General features: G+C 35.1%; 1 protein-coding gene across 39 annotated transcripts in view; it reads right to left on the minus strand.

The window, feature by feature from the left end:
• Nucleotides 1-19,527, minus strand: part of SOX5 (SRY-box transcription factor 5) — a 964,448-nt gene that overhangs the window by 198,655 nt on the left and 746,266 nt on the right. For all 39 annotated transcript variants that reach the window (XM_048216852.2, XM_044385168.3, XM_057303269.1 and 36 more), the window contains 2 exons: nt 18,618-18,704; nt 3,307-3,479 (listed from right to left, as the gene is read on the minus strand). In XM_048216852.2, coding sequence (XP_048072809.1) covers nt 3,307-3,479; nt 18,618-18,704 — 260 coding nt within the window. The remainder of the gene's footprint in view (nt 1-3,306; nt 3,480-18,617; nt 18,705-19,527) is intronic.

A 19,527-nucleotide genomic window follows, 5' to 3' on the forward strand; every position in this document is an offset into this window, starting at 1 on the left:
TCAATATTTCAGGTGATCCTTAAATCTTTTTATCAGCACCTTAAGCATTTATCAAGAAACTGACCACCTCATACCCCTCCACAATTCCTCCTGTTCTAGCCATTGTTGTCTCTTGCTGGGTTATTGTAATAGTCTCCTATTGCTCTTTCTGCTTCTGCCTTTGCTCCCTACAGCCTATAATATACCAGTATCTAGAAAGATCCTTTTAAAATATAAGTTGTGTCATGTTATTCACCTTTTTAAAATCCTCTGTCTCACGCAGAGCAGAAGCCAGTCTCCATACAATGCCTGTAAGACCCTGTATGATTTGGCCTCCTGCTACTGGTTTCACCTTCTCTTGCTTCTCCCTTTATTACCCCACTCTTGCCCCTCTCCTCTACTGTCTCCTGAAGACGCTAAGGATGCTCCTATCTCCCAAGGATATACCTGCCTCTGGGCTTTTGCACTTCCTTTGCCCTCCATCTGGAACTCTCTGTTCCTAGATAACTGATTGTTCACTCCCTCACCTCTTGCAAGTCTCTGATCAAATATCACCCTGTCGATGAGGTCTTCCCTGAGCACTCATTTTAAAAAAGCCTCTCTCTCTACCTGACACCCTCATCCCTAATTCTCTCCTTTATTTATATCCCTTATTAACATCTACTATATAGTACTTGTTTGTTTACTGTCTTTTCCTAACTGGAATTCAATACATTAGGAATTTTTGTATGTTTTGTTTTTTGCTATATCCCAGTAACTGAAATAGAACCTGGCATCGAATTGGTGCTCAATAGATATTTACGAACGAAAAAGTGTAGAATGGAGCTCAGAGTCCAGTGAAAAGGCTGGTCAATGAACATTAGCATCACTAAGGGCTGTAATGGGAATAGCAGAGTGCACAGAGTAAGTACCCCTACAATGAGTAGGGAGCTTTAGGAGGAGGGTCAGAAAAGGAGTTCTCAAGAGAAGATATACCTAACCTGAATCTTAAGGAATAAGTATTAAATGCCCTTCAGAGTTTTCCCTGTGCCCTGATGAAAAGATCAGTGACCACAAGAGTGGCGATTATGCATGTCAGCACTGCATGGTAGAGAAGATCTAGGGGAGTAAAATAGGCTCTAGAAACCTGACCTGAAGCTTTCACAAAGGGTCTTCTCTCAGGCTTGTAGGCATCATTGCTTAGCATCTTTCCAACACAGGAGAGAAATTCTGGAAGAACCTAATGATTTCTAAAATTCCAAGGATAATGTCAGAAAAAGTAAAAAATTCTAGAATCCTTTGATGATATGTGGGGAGGGCCAGAATGTGAAAGAGAAGAACGAGGACTTTGCTCTCTATTAGTGATTGCTCAGATTTTTCAGGACAAATATGCCCTTAGACCCACCAAAGTAGTGATTCTCTACAAAGAAATATCCCCATCTGACCTACACTTTCAGAAGCTCCTAGAATTTTCTAGAATTCAGATGTTTGAAAGCATTGAGAATTATGAACAAGAAAAGAGTAGTGTTTTTCTAGACCGTCACAGGTGAGCATTCTGAACACTTATTGCTGGGGTAAAGCAAGAGAAATATGGGCCATATTCAAGAACAGGCCAAATATATCTTTAAGGGAAATGATCAAGTATTTCATTAAAGATGAAAGCATCATCTTTCAAGCACAGATGAACCACCAAGTAGGGAAGAGTAAACTGAAAGGGGGTCTCTTCAAATGTAATCTGAATATTTCTTCTTTCAACTCTGCTAGTTTACGTTTTGAAAATTATTAAGAAGGTTTTGCAGGCATGTGTGGACACACAAATACCCCTGACTAAATAATGGTCTTCTTCCACTTGGGACGGTGAATGGACAGAGCCCAGAATATGGGATGTCAAAAGGAAGTTAGCCCCAGAAAAGATGTACCATGTCTATATATAAATTCACCCTATGACACCCTCTTTCTTCCCTTCCCATTGTTACCAATTTTAAGTATAGTTCTTATACATTGCCTCCATTTTCCTACTACACATTTGTCAATTCTTATGCCTCATTTCTATTACTAAAGCTCCACAGAAGCCAGAGGCTTAAAAGGCCAACAGTGAGAAACTAAATGACAAATCTAGTAGCTTTGTTCTTCTGGAATTGTTCATTTTCCTTTCTCTACCAGCTATATGCCAGTATCTCCCAAGGCTCGACCCTTAGTTCCTATTTTCTAATGATATCACCGCTATTCTAATTTAGGGCTTCAAACCCGCCATTCCCCTGCATGAAATGCTCTGGCCCCAGATATTAATATGATTGTCTCTTGTATGTCATGTAGATCTGAGCTCAACTGCCAGATCCAACCACCCAATCTAAGAAACATTGCCTTGCCATACCGATCAATATTTATTAAATAATTCTATTACATTTCATCAAATAACTTATCACTGTCTAAAGTCATTTTGTTAATTCCTCTTTTCCCTTTGTTAATCATCTCTTTCTTTCCACTAGAATTCAGAGGTTCTATCTTTCTGGTTAATTGATATAGCCTCAGAAGTTAGCACAGTGCCTGGCACATAAGAAGCACTGATTATTATGTGTTGAATAAATGAATGAAACTTTTCTACCCCAGTGGTTTAAACTACTATCTCTATGTAAATAATCTAAGCAATTTAGTTCAGCCCTCTTTTCAACTGATATTTCTAGCTGTTTTTTACATACCTCCAGTTAGACAACCTGACAAGACCTCTAATTAAACATGATAAAACCACCTGCTTTCCCAAATTTGCCCTCCTCCTGACTTTACCCATCACCCAGGCTCAACATCTTTCCTCATTCTTTGCCCATGCAAAGAATTCAACTAATCATAATTTTCCCGCCTGTTTATCTTTTCTTCTCTTTTTCTGTGGTCACTTCTAACGATCTAGTTTAGAATCTCCTTATGTAATTTATTATAATAGGCATCTAACTAAACTTCCTGGGCCATAATTAATTTACTTCACTTGTTGAATCCTACTTATTCTTCAAAGCTCATACAAAAACACCTGTTGAATGAAATACTTCACGGTGTCCCTGACTGGAAATGTTCTCTTGACACATCATGATTCTATTTGGTACTTCTCTCGTGACCTATCACAATTTCACCTTGGTTATACTTACTTCCATGTTACATAGCACTAAAGCAGTTGATAAGCTTTTTCGGATCAAAGTGTTTTTGTTTGTTTGCCTCTTTTGCATTTTGCTTTTTTATTTATTTATGTGAGGTGGGAAGAAAGGCTTTTATTGGTCTTTGTGTGTCTAGGAGAGTGTCCTCTACATAGCAGGCAAAACTATGTCTATGGTCCTTTATGTGTCCCTGGCTCCTACTCACCTGTTCTTGTTGCTGTTTGGCCAGCTCCATTTGCTGGCGCTGTTTCTCGATCTGAGATGCAGCCAGTTTCTTCTGCTCATCGTGGGCAGCCAGTAGCTGCTCTCGCAGACTGGTCAGCTGATTGATCATACCCATAAGCTGCCTCTCCTTCTCAGCTAGGCTTTCAGGAGTCCCTGAAGATAACGTGGCAATAAAATATACAAGAAAAGGGAAATGAGAAGAGAGTGATTATTCAATGACAACGATTCTGTTGTACAGAGAACTATTCTAAACAGAAGGTCAACACACAAACATATGCTTACTTTCTTTCAGACTTTTAACTCCACAGTGAAAAGTGATGGCTATTCCCCCTTTACAAAATATCGGAATGAACAAATATTTTGATTGCTTTTTATGTATGGCAAGTAATAATCTATAGTTTTTAATTTTACAAGCAAATCAAAAAATGGTCGGGTGAGCATCTACTATTTTAATGTTCTATGCTGGGATGTGACAAAAATAAAAAGAAGCCTAAAGCACAGCTCCTTGCCCTAAGTAGTTTTTTATCAAATTAAAGAGGCAAGACAGAAACATGAACATTTAATAATCAAATTATTAAGAGATCAAGTTATTATTATCAGTAATATGAGTCTCCTTTTCTCAAAAAAGAATCTTGAAGAATTAGAACCAAGGAGTTTTACATTAAAAAGAGGAAAAAATCTATTAGCCAATCAAATTTTAAACAGTTTTCTCATATGCCACTCAGAGCCTTTCTTCAAAAATAGAATATAACTAGCAGGGAAAATATTCAAGATTGAGAATATAAATTCAGGCCAATATGAAATAATGAAATATGGTTGAAAAAATAAGAGATCACATTATAGCCACCAAAGATTATAGTTAAATTCAAGACTTGGAGAAGAAGTCACAGTAGTCATTCACAATAAATAACATGCTCAGGATATTTAAAACATGCTATGAATCTTCTTTGTCAGGTTAAAATACTTATTTGATACACCAAAAATGTGAGCAGTTCACTGAAACAGGAACAATATCACTTTTAATTGTTCTTTTAAAATTCACCAGATAGACAAGACCCCTATGGTAAAGTAGTCACAGCAGGAGAAAGCATACTTTTTAATTACAATTTTCACTTTAATATAGACACTAAACACTATTCTAATAATGCATTTGCCACCTGTATATGTAATTAGATAGAAGGATCTGTTATAACTCAGTCACCCTTCCCCATCCCACTGTATTTCTCTCCTAACAATTTATGCTGAAAAAGCATGTGCTTTTTAGGAAGTAGTAGCCATAGCTAGTGGCTTATAATTTTCACAGGCCCATTTGGAATGGAAATAAAGTTTCTAATGTAATTTAGATAGGCTAGAGAATAAATATCTAGAAAAGAAATTATGAGTGAATAGAAGTCAAGAATCATGCATTATACTCTTTATTATGAATACCTAGCATTATTCAGGGCAGTTGCCTAATAAATTATTGCTAACAATTTATTATACTTCAGATATTTGGATGCCATTGAACAGAAGAACACTTATTCTAAGAATAATTGTTGCAATTAGGATTCTAATAAATAATCTAAATATATACTGGGAAGTTTTTTAAAGAAAATTTCAAGTGATGGTACAATGTACATCTTCATACATCATTAGTAACAACATTTCTAGGAATACATACTAGGAAAAGTAATACATATCAGGCCTTGTAATCCTCATTATCTTCAAGGAATAATTTCACTTATAAAAATCTAGCCCAGGGTAAGCGTCCAACTCTTGATTTTGGCTTAGGTCATGATCTCAGGATTGTGAGACTGAGCCCTGCATCAGGCTTGCTGGGTGTGGAGCCTGCTTAAGATTCTCTCTCTCCCTCTCCCCTTGCCCCTCATCCCTCTTCTTCCCTCTCTAAACCAAAAAAAACAAAACAAAACAAAAAACAACAACAACAACAAAAAACCCAAAAACAAAAAAAGTAGCCCACAAAAACTACAAGAAATAAAGATAAGTATTTAAAAATGTTTTAAATGAAATATTAGGAACAATCTCAATATCAAGTGGGAATACTCAAATAATTACAGAACATCCAGATTGTAGAGTATTTTTTACCCATGAAAAAACTGTCTTTTAAGAATATTTAATGGTATGGGAACTTGTACATGATACAAAGTTAGGTGAAAAAACTGGGTAGAAATGAAACATTTGTGAAAAGGCAACCTACTGAATGGGAGAAAATTATATATCTGATAAAAGGTTAATATCCAAAATAAATAAAGAACTTACACAACTCAACAGCAAGCAAAGCAAAACAAAACAAAACAAAAAACAAAAAAGTAAATAAAATTCAATCCAATTAAAAAATGGGCAGAGAATATAAATATTTTTCCAAAGAAGACATACAGAAGGCCAGCAGGTGCATGAAGAGATTCTCAGCGTCATTGATCATCAGGGAAATGCAATTCAAAATCACAATAAGATCTCACCTCATACCTGACAGAATGGCTATTAACTAAAAAGAGAAGAAATAACAAGCATTGGCAAGAATGTGGAAAAAAGGGGACTTTAGTGCACTGTTGGTGGGAATGTAAATTGGTGCAGCTATTATGGCAAATAGTATGAATGCTTCTCAAAAAATTAAAAATAGAACTATCATACGATCTAGAAATTCCACTTCTGGGTATTTATTCAAAGAAAATGAACACACTGACTTGAAAAGATATATGAACCCCTGTGTACAGCAGCATTTTTTACAATAGCCATGATATAAAAACAATCTACATCCACTGATGGATGAATGGATAAAGAAGATGTAGTGTACACACACACACTGGAATATCATACAGTGATTAAAAAAAAGAATAAAACCTTGCCATTTGTGACAATACAAATAGACCTTATGGGCATCATACCAAGTGAAGTAAGTCAGACAGACAAAGACAAACACCTTATGATCCCAATTATATGTGGTACCTGAAAAAAAAAAAAAAAAAGAAACAAACAAAAATCCAATCTCACAAATTCAGGAACAGATTGGTAGTTGCTAGAAGTAGGGATAAAGGGTGGGTGAAATAGGTGAAAGCAGTCGAAAAGTACAAACTTCCAGTTATAAAATAAATAAGTCATGGGGATGTCATGTATAGCATGGTGACTATAGTTAATAATACTGTACTACTGCTTATTGGACATTTGCTAAGAAAGTAAATTTTTAAAAGTTCTCATCACAAGAAAAATATTCTGGAACTGTGTATGGTGATGGATGTTAATCAGACTTATTGTTATTACTTCACAATATACACAAATACTGAATCATTATGTTGTACCCCTGAAACTAATATAATATTGTATGTTGATTATACTTCAATTAAAAAAAAAGGAAAGAAAACATTTGTATAAAAATCTCAATGTACGCACATATCTACATTTATAGAAAAAAACTGGAAGAAAATTTATCTGTGCATTAACAGTGGCTATTTTTATATTTTTAAATAAAAATTTCTACAATTTTATTATTATTTACATGCTTAGAAAAATATATTTCATGTATAATATGTGGAAATATAACTAAAAAGTTTAAGGTGACATTATCCATTTACATAACTGGTGTAATACCAATGTGTAAAGAAATATACTTGTTTGTTGATGAGTATAAGCAAATATCATTTTGGCATTCAGTATATGAAAGATTAACAAAATCCTTTTGTCTTCACTTATTTATATTTCAATGATTCTCAGATACACACTTTGTATATTTAAAACTCTATGAGTTTTACAATGAATACTGTCTCAGAGTCAATGAAATATTAAGGTTTATGCCAACCCTGAGTTTGTCCTCCAGCCCTAGTCACTCACTTATAGATGCAGAACAGATATCTCTCAGTGTAGATCTCGGTTTTAAAATTCAACATGTATAAGGTGGGGCTCTGCATTTTTCTCATTTTTTAAAGCATTATCCCTCAATCAACATTCTAAGTTAGAAATATTAACATCATCCTCAATTCTCTTCTCAACTACCCATCCTCCTGTATGCATTATATCAACAAATCATGATAATTTTTTTCTCAAAATAGCTTTGTTTTAATTTTAATTAGTCAAATGTATTTCTGCAATATTATTATGTTCACATGAGTAAATAATCAGTAATTATAAAAGGGTATACAGTGAAAGATCTCCTCTGAATACTGTTCCTTCAGAGGTAACTACAATTATTATTATCATACTCTTGTAAACGCAGATTCAAGCATGTATCAGAATATTTCTGTACTAGTTTATCAGAGCTGCTGTAACCAAGTACCACAGATTGGTTGGCTTAAACAACAGAAATCTATATTTATTGGCTAGTCCAAGACTAAGGTGTCAGCAGGTGGTTCCTCCTGAGGGCTATGAGGGAAGGAGCTGTTCCAGACCTTTCTCCTTGGCTTGTAGATGGCTATCTCCTTTCTGTGTCTTCATGTCATCACTCTCTATACATGTCTAAATTACCTCTTCTTATAAACACAGCAGTCATATTGGATTAGGATCCACCCTAATGGCCTCATTTTAATTTAATTACCTCTATACAGACCTTATTTCCAAGTATAGTCATATTCTGAGGTACTAAAAGTTAGAACTTGAACATATGAATTTTTAGAGGGGCACAATTCAACACACAACAATTTTCTTTACACAAAGGACACCATAACATAAATGCTGTTTTAGAGTATGTAGGGAGAGCTCTTGTTCCAGCCTCCCTTCCTCATCTCCACTGACATTTTTCATCTTTTCATGAATTGTTGTAGCAATGCGGGGCCCGAACTCACAACCCTGAGATCAAGACCTGAGCTGAGATCAAGAGTTGGACGCTCAACGGACTGAGACACTCAGGCACCTGTGTAGCCTTTAATAGAACTTCCTGTCACTAATTTTTCTCTCTAGAAGTCTATCCTCAAACTGGTACCAAAATTATCTTCCTAGAAAAACAAATCTACTCATGTAACTACTGTTTAAACACCTCCACTTGTTCCTCATTGTCTTTGGAATAATATGTCAATTCATTCTTAAGAATGAATAAGGTCCTTCTAATTATGATCCAAACTTCTCACTTCCTTTGTTCATCTTAAATTCTAGCCACAATGACTTTTCTACCATCCTCTACAAAGGACACCACCCTTCACAAGTGTCTTGCTTGACCATTCCCTCTCTAAACATTCATTCTTCATGTTCCAGGTCATGTGTCTTGTTCTTTAAGACTCTTATCCTGACTCTCACTGATAACAGTTGCTCTCTTCTTTTTGAACCCACATAGTGAATATCTTTATTATACTATTTAATCATTATATTATCTTATTTTCACATTTGTTTCCTGAAGTCAGCAGAGATAGCTGTGACAGCAACAGTTGTAAATTACTACACTCATTACCTACTAGAAGACCAGCATATAGCAAATTATCTAAAATTTTAATGAGTAAGTCACTTCCCTTTAAACCACTCTCAGGTTTAGGAATGCCGCATAGCCAAGAGAAATGAGGTGATGTATTATCTTACATGAATTACACAGAGGTTCTGGTTTTGGCTTAAGAGAGTTGAGCCAAGAAACAAGCTTTTGCAAAAGAAATTTTCCCCACTTTTATAAAAGTACTAAATTAAGATGGAGTAAGCTGTAGAGCTTCATCTCTAAATTATCATGGTCTTCATAATAATTATCTCCCAGTACATGGGGAGGGTCCAACAAGTGGTCTATGAATGTTGGAGAAACTAAGAGTCACAAAATATCCTATACTTTAAGAGTGTGTGTGTGTGTGTGTGTGTGTGTGTGTGTGTGTAAACAACATCACTGGAAAATCCAGAGGCCTCCCCAACAAAAAGAGGAGCTACTATTTCTTCACTTGGATTTAGATTTTTAAGCACCATACAAGTATAGAACACTACAGGGGCACAATCCCGTATCCGTGGCCTAGTTCAACCAGATTCAGATAGCTAATGTTATGAGTTCATGTTTGTTATGTGTCACTGATAGTAATTTATTTTTCATGTTTCATTTCTTTGCACTCTTAAGTGTTTTAATCTATGCTAGTCCTGCTTCGATTCCCTTGGAATCTAATAACTATAGGCATGGTAATCATTTGAGTGATTGTTATAGTCCTATAGGTTCCAAAGAAGTACAGGTTAGAATATTCCTTAGTGTAATGTAACACAAGTCATGAAGGAAGGGAACCAGTTTCAGTCATCCCCCTCTCAGCAAGAGATATCACCATCCATATATTGTTATATTTTTTCATCTTCCTCATTTTCCATATCTAATTTGTTGGGAATTCTATCAACCCTAGAACATATAAATTAGCCCTTGAGTCTCTATTTCCAGTACAATCTCTTAATCCAAGCCATCATAATATCTTGCTTTCACTACTACAATTGTTTTCTAACCATTCTACCTGTTTCCACTTCTTCTTCTGCTAGAAGCTATTCTCCAAGCAAAAGTTCGGAGTGATCCATTTAGAAAAGTAAATCAGATCATGTCACACACCTGTATAAAATCATTTCACAGCTTTACACTGCACAGAGAATGAAATCTAAACTCCGTACCCTAACAAAGCCCTGAATGATCTAGATCTTACCTTCTCTGGCATCATCTCTTCCATTTCTCTTTTGTAAAAATGCTTCAGTCACATGGCCTTCTTTGTCTTCCAATACCAATACACAAACTTCAATTTTGTTCAAGACCATTTTTTAAAGTTTCTCCCATATTAAGATCTTTGTGCTCCAACTATTTCCCATGGAAAAGTCTTGTCCTAGATCAAGATTTCTCAGTCTTGGCACTGCTGATATTTTGGACTACACAGTTCCTTTTCTGGGGACTGTGTTGTGTAGCATCTCTGGCTAGATGCTAGTAGCACTTCCCACCTAGTTATAACAACCAAAAATGTTTCCAGACAATGCCATATTTCCCCTGGTAGAGAACCACTTCAAATGATGGACTTTTCTCTTTCATTCCTTTTGCATATACCCACAGAGTTCCTTCTATGTCCCTCACATTATTCTAGATGTTGGGGATACCACAGTGTCTAAGCCAGACAAAAATGTCTCTGCTTCAGAGAGCTTACATTTAAATGGGAAAGATAATAAACTATCAGATCCAACCAGATAGTAATTTAAATGCCAACTCCTCAGACTGCCTCCCTTGAACAATGAAATTAAGGAAGCCACTGTCTCACTTATGGTCGCATCATTTAATTTTTATTCTGTTCACAGTAGTTAACACCATATGTTGTATTTTATTAACATAGTCATTTATTTATTGAATCTTCCATAGAATGTAAGCTTTATGACAGCAGAATACTAGTTTGTTTTGTTCAATGCTGGATTCCCAGCATCTACAGAGTAATGCCTAGCACAAGGTAGACATCCCATCACTACTTGTTAAACGAATAAAGTAAACTTCATAGGAACATAAAAAAGTCCTTGATTGACTGATAATGTACAATTCTATGCAAAAGGAAAACCCTCATCAGGATTACTCATATTGAAAATAGTCTTGAACATATTTAAAATAATAATAAAGGAGTGAGGAAGCTGACATTTCCCCAATATTGTTTTATTCCACTCAAATGAAACAGATAAATGACTTGAAATTAAATGATCAAAATCAAAGTAAATTGCTAGGAGTTATTATCCAAATAAAGGAAATGTAAGAGTAAACTCATTCAAGAAGGACAAAGGCCTAGAATTTTGACACTAAAAGTAAACTGGGGATTATGTTTTTCCTTCAAAAAACTTACCAAAAATTTAATTCTTTGTTACATAGCAATGGTCAGTCTTTGCCAGGGTTTGTTTGTTTGTTTTCTCTTTAATAATTGGTGTTACTTAGACTATAAGTGTTATAATTTGGATAGGACTTTACTTGTTTTGATTTTTTAAATGGAAATATTGTTGCTCTCAACTGGTACTCCACTTGAAGAATCTAAAAATCATTTGTTGTCCTGCCTTTAAAAATTCTGCTAATGAGAGGCTCATGACACTGTAAGCTTTAAAAAAAAGGCAGAAATCCATCTACTCTACTTGCTACCATTATATCTCCAGAACACAGCACATGGCAAGACAGCAATATTTGTTGAATGAACTAAAAATATAAGGAATAAAAACTAACTGAAGTTGGTCTGAATGTACAGCTAAAGCTTCTTTCAGTGGCATTCTTACTGAACAAGAGAGAAAAGGCAGACTCCCTCATCAAAGGTATTAGTGGCATCATCCAATTCATTCAAGGTGTGTTTGTTAGGTTATCTAACTTATAAACATCTACGAATTGGTCTTTTTCATTAAGAACAAATTTAATCAAACTTTGATAAAATTTAGCTGCCTACCCTCTACTGCTATATAAATACCCCGAGACGTTGGAATCAATTAAAATTATATAAGGAATACTATTATTTATTACATGACAGACTAAAATAATTGATATTCTATTATACACTGCCAATACTATACATACTCCTACCTTATAGATTTCTATAATCGTTTTGAAAAAAACAGTGGCTTTTGTGTTTTTGCTTCAAGATCCTAAAAAGAGGCCTTTGGCTTGGAATTAAATATATCTACTATAGGAAGCTTTCGGTTTTATAGACAACTGACAATGAAGTGGAACACTTCACAAGTAGCTATGATCTTAACCACTGTTACCCTATGGTGGATGCTCTGCTTCTGAGATATTATAAAAAAGATGTGTGTATTATAACTTTCATAATGAAAGCAAGGGTTGTTCTTGCTCCTTCTTTTTTTTTTAACTCTATACTATTTCTTATTACAAATATTTACCTTTAATGGAAATTATAATTTTACAAACTCTTCCCAAGATTATTCCATTTACCTCCTTAGATACTGTATTTAAAATGTAAAAAAACAGTTGTCGTTTTTTTTGTTTAAATCATGTCAACTTTGCCACATTTACAGACTTTAATTTGGTCAATAATAATCTTCTCAAAACATGGCATTTTTAAATTGTCATCCATTCATCAAGTACAAACTGGGTCCCAAACTCTGGGCCAAGAGTAAAGTAGGTAGTATACAAGGGAAAGGTAAGTATGTAAATAAGCTAACGATACAAAACAGTGTGGGTGTGCTAAGGGACAGATCTAAGCATAAAATAGAATAGAATAGAATGAGTGCATCTCAGACGGCACTGCATCCAGCTGTGTTGGGTCTGGAAATGTTTTCAAGTTTTAAAGGATTTTAGAGATCATCCATTCCAGCTTTACCGAGGAGAGACTGCCAAGCATCATGCAAAGAGCACAGGCTTTGAAGACAGGCGGGATTAGGTTCACATCTTGACTCTGTCACAACTAAAGTATGTGGTTTTGGATAATTAATCTCTCTCTCCTCTCTCTCTGTCTCCACTTCTTACTATGTAAATTGGGAATAAAATGACTCTGTTACAATAATTTTGTAAGGAAAATGTTTACAAGGTGCCTGTACATAAATGGGCATGTAATCAATAGTCATCTGCAAGTGTTTTTAAATGAGTAGATGAGGCAATAAACCAAAAGAGTTGAACTGATTTCCACAAGTCCTTGGAAGAATCACGGCAACATGACATCAGGTTATTTTTTACTACACCTTGCTTCTCTAGCAAGAAAAATGGTTGTTTAAAAGAGGAGAGGGTTTTAGGTTAATTCCATCATCTAATAATCTGGATAGTGCAAGCTTTGGAGTCCATGTCTACAAGAAAAAAAATGGTTTTTAAATTATTTCAATTTTAGAATCTTCACATCCCTTGCACAAATGAATACTCATTACATGAATGAATATATTTTTAAATGAGAAAAAAATGTTGAGGAAAGCATATTTTTATTTTCAAATACAGATTCAGATTTAATATGTAAGAGTATCTGTTTAAAACATGCATTACTGGGGTGCCTGGGCGGCTCAGTTGGTTAAGCATCTGACTCTTGGTTGAAGATTATCTCCCTTTGCCCGTCTCCCTACTTTTTCTCTCTCTTTCTCAAAAAAAATAAATAAATCTTTAAAAAATTTAAAAATAATAAAACATGCATTATCAAGTACCTTCTTTGAAAGGTATATAAAACTTCTTTTTTTTATAATATTTTTTTATTATGTTATGTTAGTCACCATACAGTACATCCCTAGTTTTTGATGTAATGTTCTATGATTCATTACTTATGTATAAGACCCAGTGCTCCATGCAATACGTGCCCTTCTTAATACCCATCACCGGCCTATCCCAATCCCCCACCCCCTTCCCCTCTGAAGCTCTCAGTTTGTTTCCCAGAGTCCATAGTCTCTCATGGTTCACTCCCCCTTCTGTTTACCCCCCCCTTCATTCTTCCCTTCCTTCTCCTACTGATCTTCCTATTTCTTATGTTCCATAAAGGAGTGAAACCATATAATTGTCTTTTTTTGCTTGACTTATTTCACTTAGCATTATCTCCTCCAGTCCCGTCCATGTTGCTGCAAATGTTGTGAAATCGTTCTTTTTGATGGCTGAGTAATATTCCATTGTATATATGGACCACATCTTCTTAATCCAGTCATCTGTTGAAGGACATCTCGGCTCCTTCCACAATTTAGCTATTGTGGACAATGCTGCTATGAACATTGGGATGCATATGGCCCTTCTCGTCACTATGTCTGTATCTTTGGGGTAAATACCCAGTAGTGCAGTTGCTGGATCATAGGGTAGCTCTATTTTTAACTTTTTAAGGGACATCCACACTGTTTTCCAAAGTGGCTGTACCAACTTGCATTCCCATCAACAGTGTAAGAGGGATCCCCTTTCTCCACAACCTCTCCAACATTTGTTGTTTCCTGCCTTGTCAATTTTTGTCATTCTAACTGGCATAAGGTGGTATCTCAATGTGGTTTTGATTTGAATTTCCCTGATGGCTAATTAGAAAGGTATATAAAACTTCTTAATTCATCAATACAGAAATCAATGAGATCCAGTGTCTAACCATTCTCTTTCCATCACTTGCTGTGTTTATACACTGGCATAAAGCCTCTGGCATTCTGGGACAGAGCAAGTCACTGATGTGCAGAAAACATAAAGTCACTTTTTTGCTTTTACAGACCTTATTTTAAACTTATTTTAAAAACTTATATGCTGTGGACGAGTAGTCTTTCTCTGGTTCTCACAAAGTAGTTTTTTAAAAAAGTGAACACATTACTCATAAGCAATTACAGAGGAACTATAAGACAAGCTTAGTAGATTAAAAACATTAAGCATCACTTTATCTAGAAGTAAATGGCTATATGTTTTGTACCTTCTTCACTTCCATTGAACTCTTGCATTGAACAAATTTCAGATGCAACAGTTCCCTCAAAAAATAATCAACATTTTCAACCCCTTTATAAAAATGTGCAGACATATCTTTTAGGCTAATGTACAAATGAAATAAGTCACAAAGTTATTATTAGCAAAGCATGTGATTCTTAAATAGTTTTTTTTTATTTTAAAAGAAAGGGTTAAAAACAACTTTCGAGGTAATAAAAAGCCTTACATATCTAAACTGGGATTTTAGTTTCCATGTTTTAAATTTAAAAATTCTAAGGATCCCTTACTCAATTTATTACATGGGATCTGATTCTTATTCCATGTCTGCTTGTTTACAAATTGTCTAATATTATTTAAACAGAATTATCTCTTTCAAGCCACATACTGAATCCACATATCTCTTTTATCTCAAAATGTTATGTCACCTAACAGAGGATCCACTTTAACCCACATGTTGAATCTAAATAGCATGTATTTATCATGAGTTCTAAGAGGCCAAAGTATCACTGAATAGGTTATTTCCTTGAATCTATTACTGGCATTCTAGAGCTGTCGGGTGTTTGCCTTTATGTTCCATCTTCTAGAAAGAACAAAATTATAGCTTTCAAAAGAGCCAATTTTTTATTATACCAACTGCAGCTGGCATTTTTCTTAATACCAGATACAACACTTTTCTGGACTAAATTAATGCATTCTGAGCAGGGTGAGAAAGGGTCTACCAGGGATACCAATGGGAAAGAAACCAGGCTCTGAAGAATTCTTTATACAAGGCAGGTGGAGAAACTGATTTGGGCTTATCTGAGGGACCTAGACAGAAAACCTCTCAGACAACGCCCTGCTTTTCTAATTCTACAAAAAAAAAAAAAAAAAAAAAAAAAAATTAAGTCCGTAAAATACGAATTCTGCAATGACTTATTGAAAAGCAAATGATCTGTTTAGATGAGTCAAAGCTGCCACGGATCCCCAGATACTGTGCTCAGGTGAAGTGCCAATGCAGTGACCTTCGGTGTAATGGAATTTCATGCTAGCTAAAACAACGTGTGACAGTCCCGGCTGCCAACGGGAGTGCAGGCAATGTTCTGTCCCCTCTCAGTAACTATGAGGCTCTAAGAGGTATTTCTTCACCTTTCACACAACCGTTACTCAGTGCTCCTGCTATAGATAACAACAAAAAACTCTCTAAGCTGACCAGTTGCACGAGATAGCTGACTGGAGAAGAAGAAATAAATAATTTCTTCAGGCAGCTAATCAGTGGATACACATATCATTGACTGTTGGCCAAGCTTTTCAGTCAAACCATTTCGTTCTGCAAAACTGGATCTAGTGTCCGTTCTGTATATTTTTTAGAGGGTTGTTTCGAATGTAACTTTAAAACCTAATTACTTCATATTTCCAAAGTACCAGACCATAAAATGGTATCAGTTCCAACAGGTAAAATAATCTAACATGAAAAATAATTTTATGCTCTCAGAAGTGGGTGACCTTTACTAACCCACATTGTTTCTTGAAAAATGAGATTGACTTTAAGTGGGTATAACAACTATTTATGGATAGCTAAAATATCCAAGCCAAATGCTATTTATTTCCCCTATTTTTAAAAGTTTATCATTTTAACTTTTTAAACAGTAATACCAAGAAACACTTCTTTGAACTTTGCCAAGCTGTAATATTAACCTTTGTCCAAATGCCCCAAAATTAATTCACGTGCAGCAACTTGAGGCCAGCGCTTAGGAACTGAGCTCTGTTCTCACTTGGCTATAGTTTTAGATATTCAAGACGCACACACGCACACACACACACACGCACACACTCATTCACTCACATGTTTTCTGGAACCAATTAAAAGTTAAATGAAAACTGACCTGTAGAAAACAGAGGAGAAAAAGTTTCGATAGACAAGACTTGGTAAATACTGTAAAGGCTGTAAATGTGCTAACATATGCAGAGCGTCTATTAAATATATCATTCTAAATTATCATTAATCATCTAATAGTTGAATAAGTTCATATTTCCAGATTAAAAAAAGCTCACACTTATTCTTCCCTATCTCTACCCAAAACAGTGTGCACATACACAAGACTTACACCTTTATTTGCTTCATTAAAAAAAAATAAGGCTGCCAAACAGCTAAGCCATTGTTCTCACATAACTTCTTCTGAGGTGGCATGCAAACCGCATTCCTGGGCATGGCATAATCATAGTGTCTGACCCCCCAAGAACCATTAAGTCAAATTTATTTACCCCCAGAGGGCTACACACTATTGTATCCTTTCCACTTTCTAGCCACCTATGAACAATGGAGAGTAATTGCAACTGTCACGGGCAGTCAGTAAGAAAAGTAAGCCCGGGTTATTTTCCCAGTTTTCTGCCAAACCTATCCAAGCACCTAATAACCATGCCTCCAACAGAAGAAAGATCCACAGTTGCTTTTTAAATGCATCAGAAAACAGCTTTTTGAACAGAACCAGAGGACAATAACCAAACTTAGGCTCTGAATGTGAAGCTTAAAAAACTCAAAATTAAAGACGGAACTTCTTTTGACTGTACTACAGCTTCCTGAACTAACCCCACGGGCAAGCCTGAAAGAGAGCGGAGCTGCTTTCCTCCAAGCTTATCATCACTGCTGTGGCTGCTTTTAAGTCTGACTTGTGAAGAAAACGAGGGAGGGAAAAATGTTTGTCCTCCAATGGAATGAGATCACAAGGCTTGGAACAGGCGGTCTTCTCTGCTCTACTCTCAGTTATCACCCAGGTCAGAGGAGAATAAAGAACCTTGGAGAGAACACATCCTCTATCTCGGGTGCAAATGGGTTAAAAATCCAACATAATAATATAAAGGATCTGCTGCCTCGGAAGAGAAATTTCTCTGTTCTCTTTAAACTTGGTCTTCAAGGTCTTTAAGGCATACAAATTATTATCTGTTTGAATTTGATTCCATTATAGATTTTGGTTACTGAATGTGTTGATTAGCACCCATTCATTCTCTCATCACCAAGGTATACTTAATCATAACCTGAATATATGTAAACTTCAAATAGAATGGATGAAAAGTGAAATATTCAGTCCAGCATTTTCTGGAAGTTTCCAAATGCTGAGATGCTAGTGTCCTGCCTTTCTGCAGGATGCTCCAACGTAGTAGAGCCGTAAGAAAGACGGTTGCCTTTTCCCTTGGGAAAACACGTGCACATACATACATATGCAAGAAAGTTATTTATACACGTATTTCTACATGTATATTAATATAAATCTGGTGATATTTTAAATATATTCAGCTTCTACCAAAAAATATAGAGTAATACATAACTAAATATTTTAATATTGATGAATAAGTATTTTTTTCTCAAAATTAATACTTTAGAACTCAGAATCTAAGTGTACTATTGGCAACAAATAGAAAACCAGAGATTGCCTACTTCGCTTTGAGAAAAGACACTTTAAAATTAACTGAAATGACCATTTGATTCTATTTTTATATGAGAAATTCAGCCCTCTCTCACTGTTATTAGTAAAAGTTAATTAAGATATGAATATTCAGTACCATGAAGTCCATATAGACTTTTTCTTTTAGTTGTATGTAATGTCCGATTCAAATAAAACCAAACCAAAAATGTTGCTCTTGTTAGTAAAAAACAACCTTTTACTCAGCTTTCTCCATTCGTCATTTCTGGTTTTAAATGTAGGTTATGTACACCCACACTTCTAATATGTAGAATGTATAAAACCATCTCATAATAGGCGGTTTTTAACCCTGATATAAATACATCCCTACTTACAAGGTAAATCATTTAATTTTTTTTTAAATGATGAAAACCAAAGCCTTTTGAAGATACAGTGGGGTTATTCTGTTAAAATGGCATTCCATTTCTCTGATAAGGCACAAACAAAGAGAAAATAAGAACCCTGATACATCCACTTTCAAGCTAGAAAGAAGAAACACCAAAGACAGAGAATGTATGAGGCAGGAGGGGATGGGGGGAGAAGCACTGTATCACCATTATATTTCAAAATATAAACTTCATTTTCATACATTTTGGATCAAAATAATTACAAATATATTACCTTTTATTTCACCGAAGTTCCCTGATCCCATTGCAAGAAGTTTGTCTTTCCAGTCCTTTGAGAGTAGCTTTTCAATACTGGGGGTTTCTAAGTAAAGAAAAAAAAAAAAAAACGTAAGCAAATCAACATGACTATCTTTACAGTGCAGCTCATTAAAAGTCTATCTGCTAAAAATAAGGCCATCCCTATCCGGGCCCCAGTTCATAATGACTTCATCAACGAACTGATAACAGGGGGGGAAAAAAAGAATGTGTTTTGTCACCTGCTGTTTCAAAATCATTAGCTTTTTCCTCTTGCGGAACAAAGCTGTACTAATTCTTTATGACAATGGGTACATATAAACCTGCAGTTCATTGTTTTTCAATTTGGTGAACAAATTCCTGCTATAATAGATGCTTGTCAATTTCGGGGTGTTAGTCTGCAGTCAAAAAATAATTATGTTGATAAAATGCAGAGCAAAAAAAAGGCAAAGAATTAGCTCTTAAATCTGCTACATGTAATTATATCCCTCTGTGTGTTTACAATTACATCCACTTTATAATATGTGTTTAACATCGTATGGTGGTAAGCACACTGTGGAAAGATTTGCCAGTACCGTGAACACTAAAAAAAAAAAAAAAAAAAAAAAAAAGTTGGTATAAAAGAAGCTTTACAAAGACTGCAAAATCTAGAAAAGTGAGTAATGCCTATAATGGAAACCTATTATTTGCTTATTTCAGATTTGTCTCACATTCTTTTAAAATGCCCAGTATTGAGACAGGGCACATATATTTTAAAGAAGAAGGTTATGCTTTAGTCTGATATTTGTTTCTCTATAACACATGTTTTTTGACCTCTTCTTTTGTGTTGAATTTTAATGTATAAGTAAACATAAATGCTAATAAAACTCCCAAACATTAAACTCAATTCC

This window comes from Ursus arctos, unplaced genomic scaffold (assembly GCF_023065955.2).
Source record: "Ursus arctos isolate Adak ecotype North America unplaced genomic scaffold, UrsArc2.0 scaffold_26, whole genome shotgun sequence".
Classification (NCBI taxonomy): Eukaryota; Metazoa; Chordata; class Mammalia; order Carnivora; family Ursidae; genus Ursus; species Ursus arctos.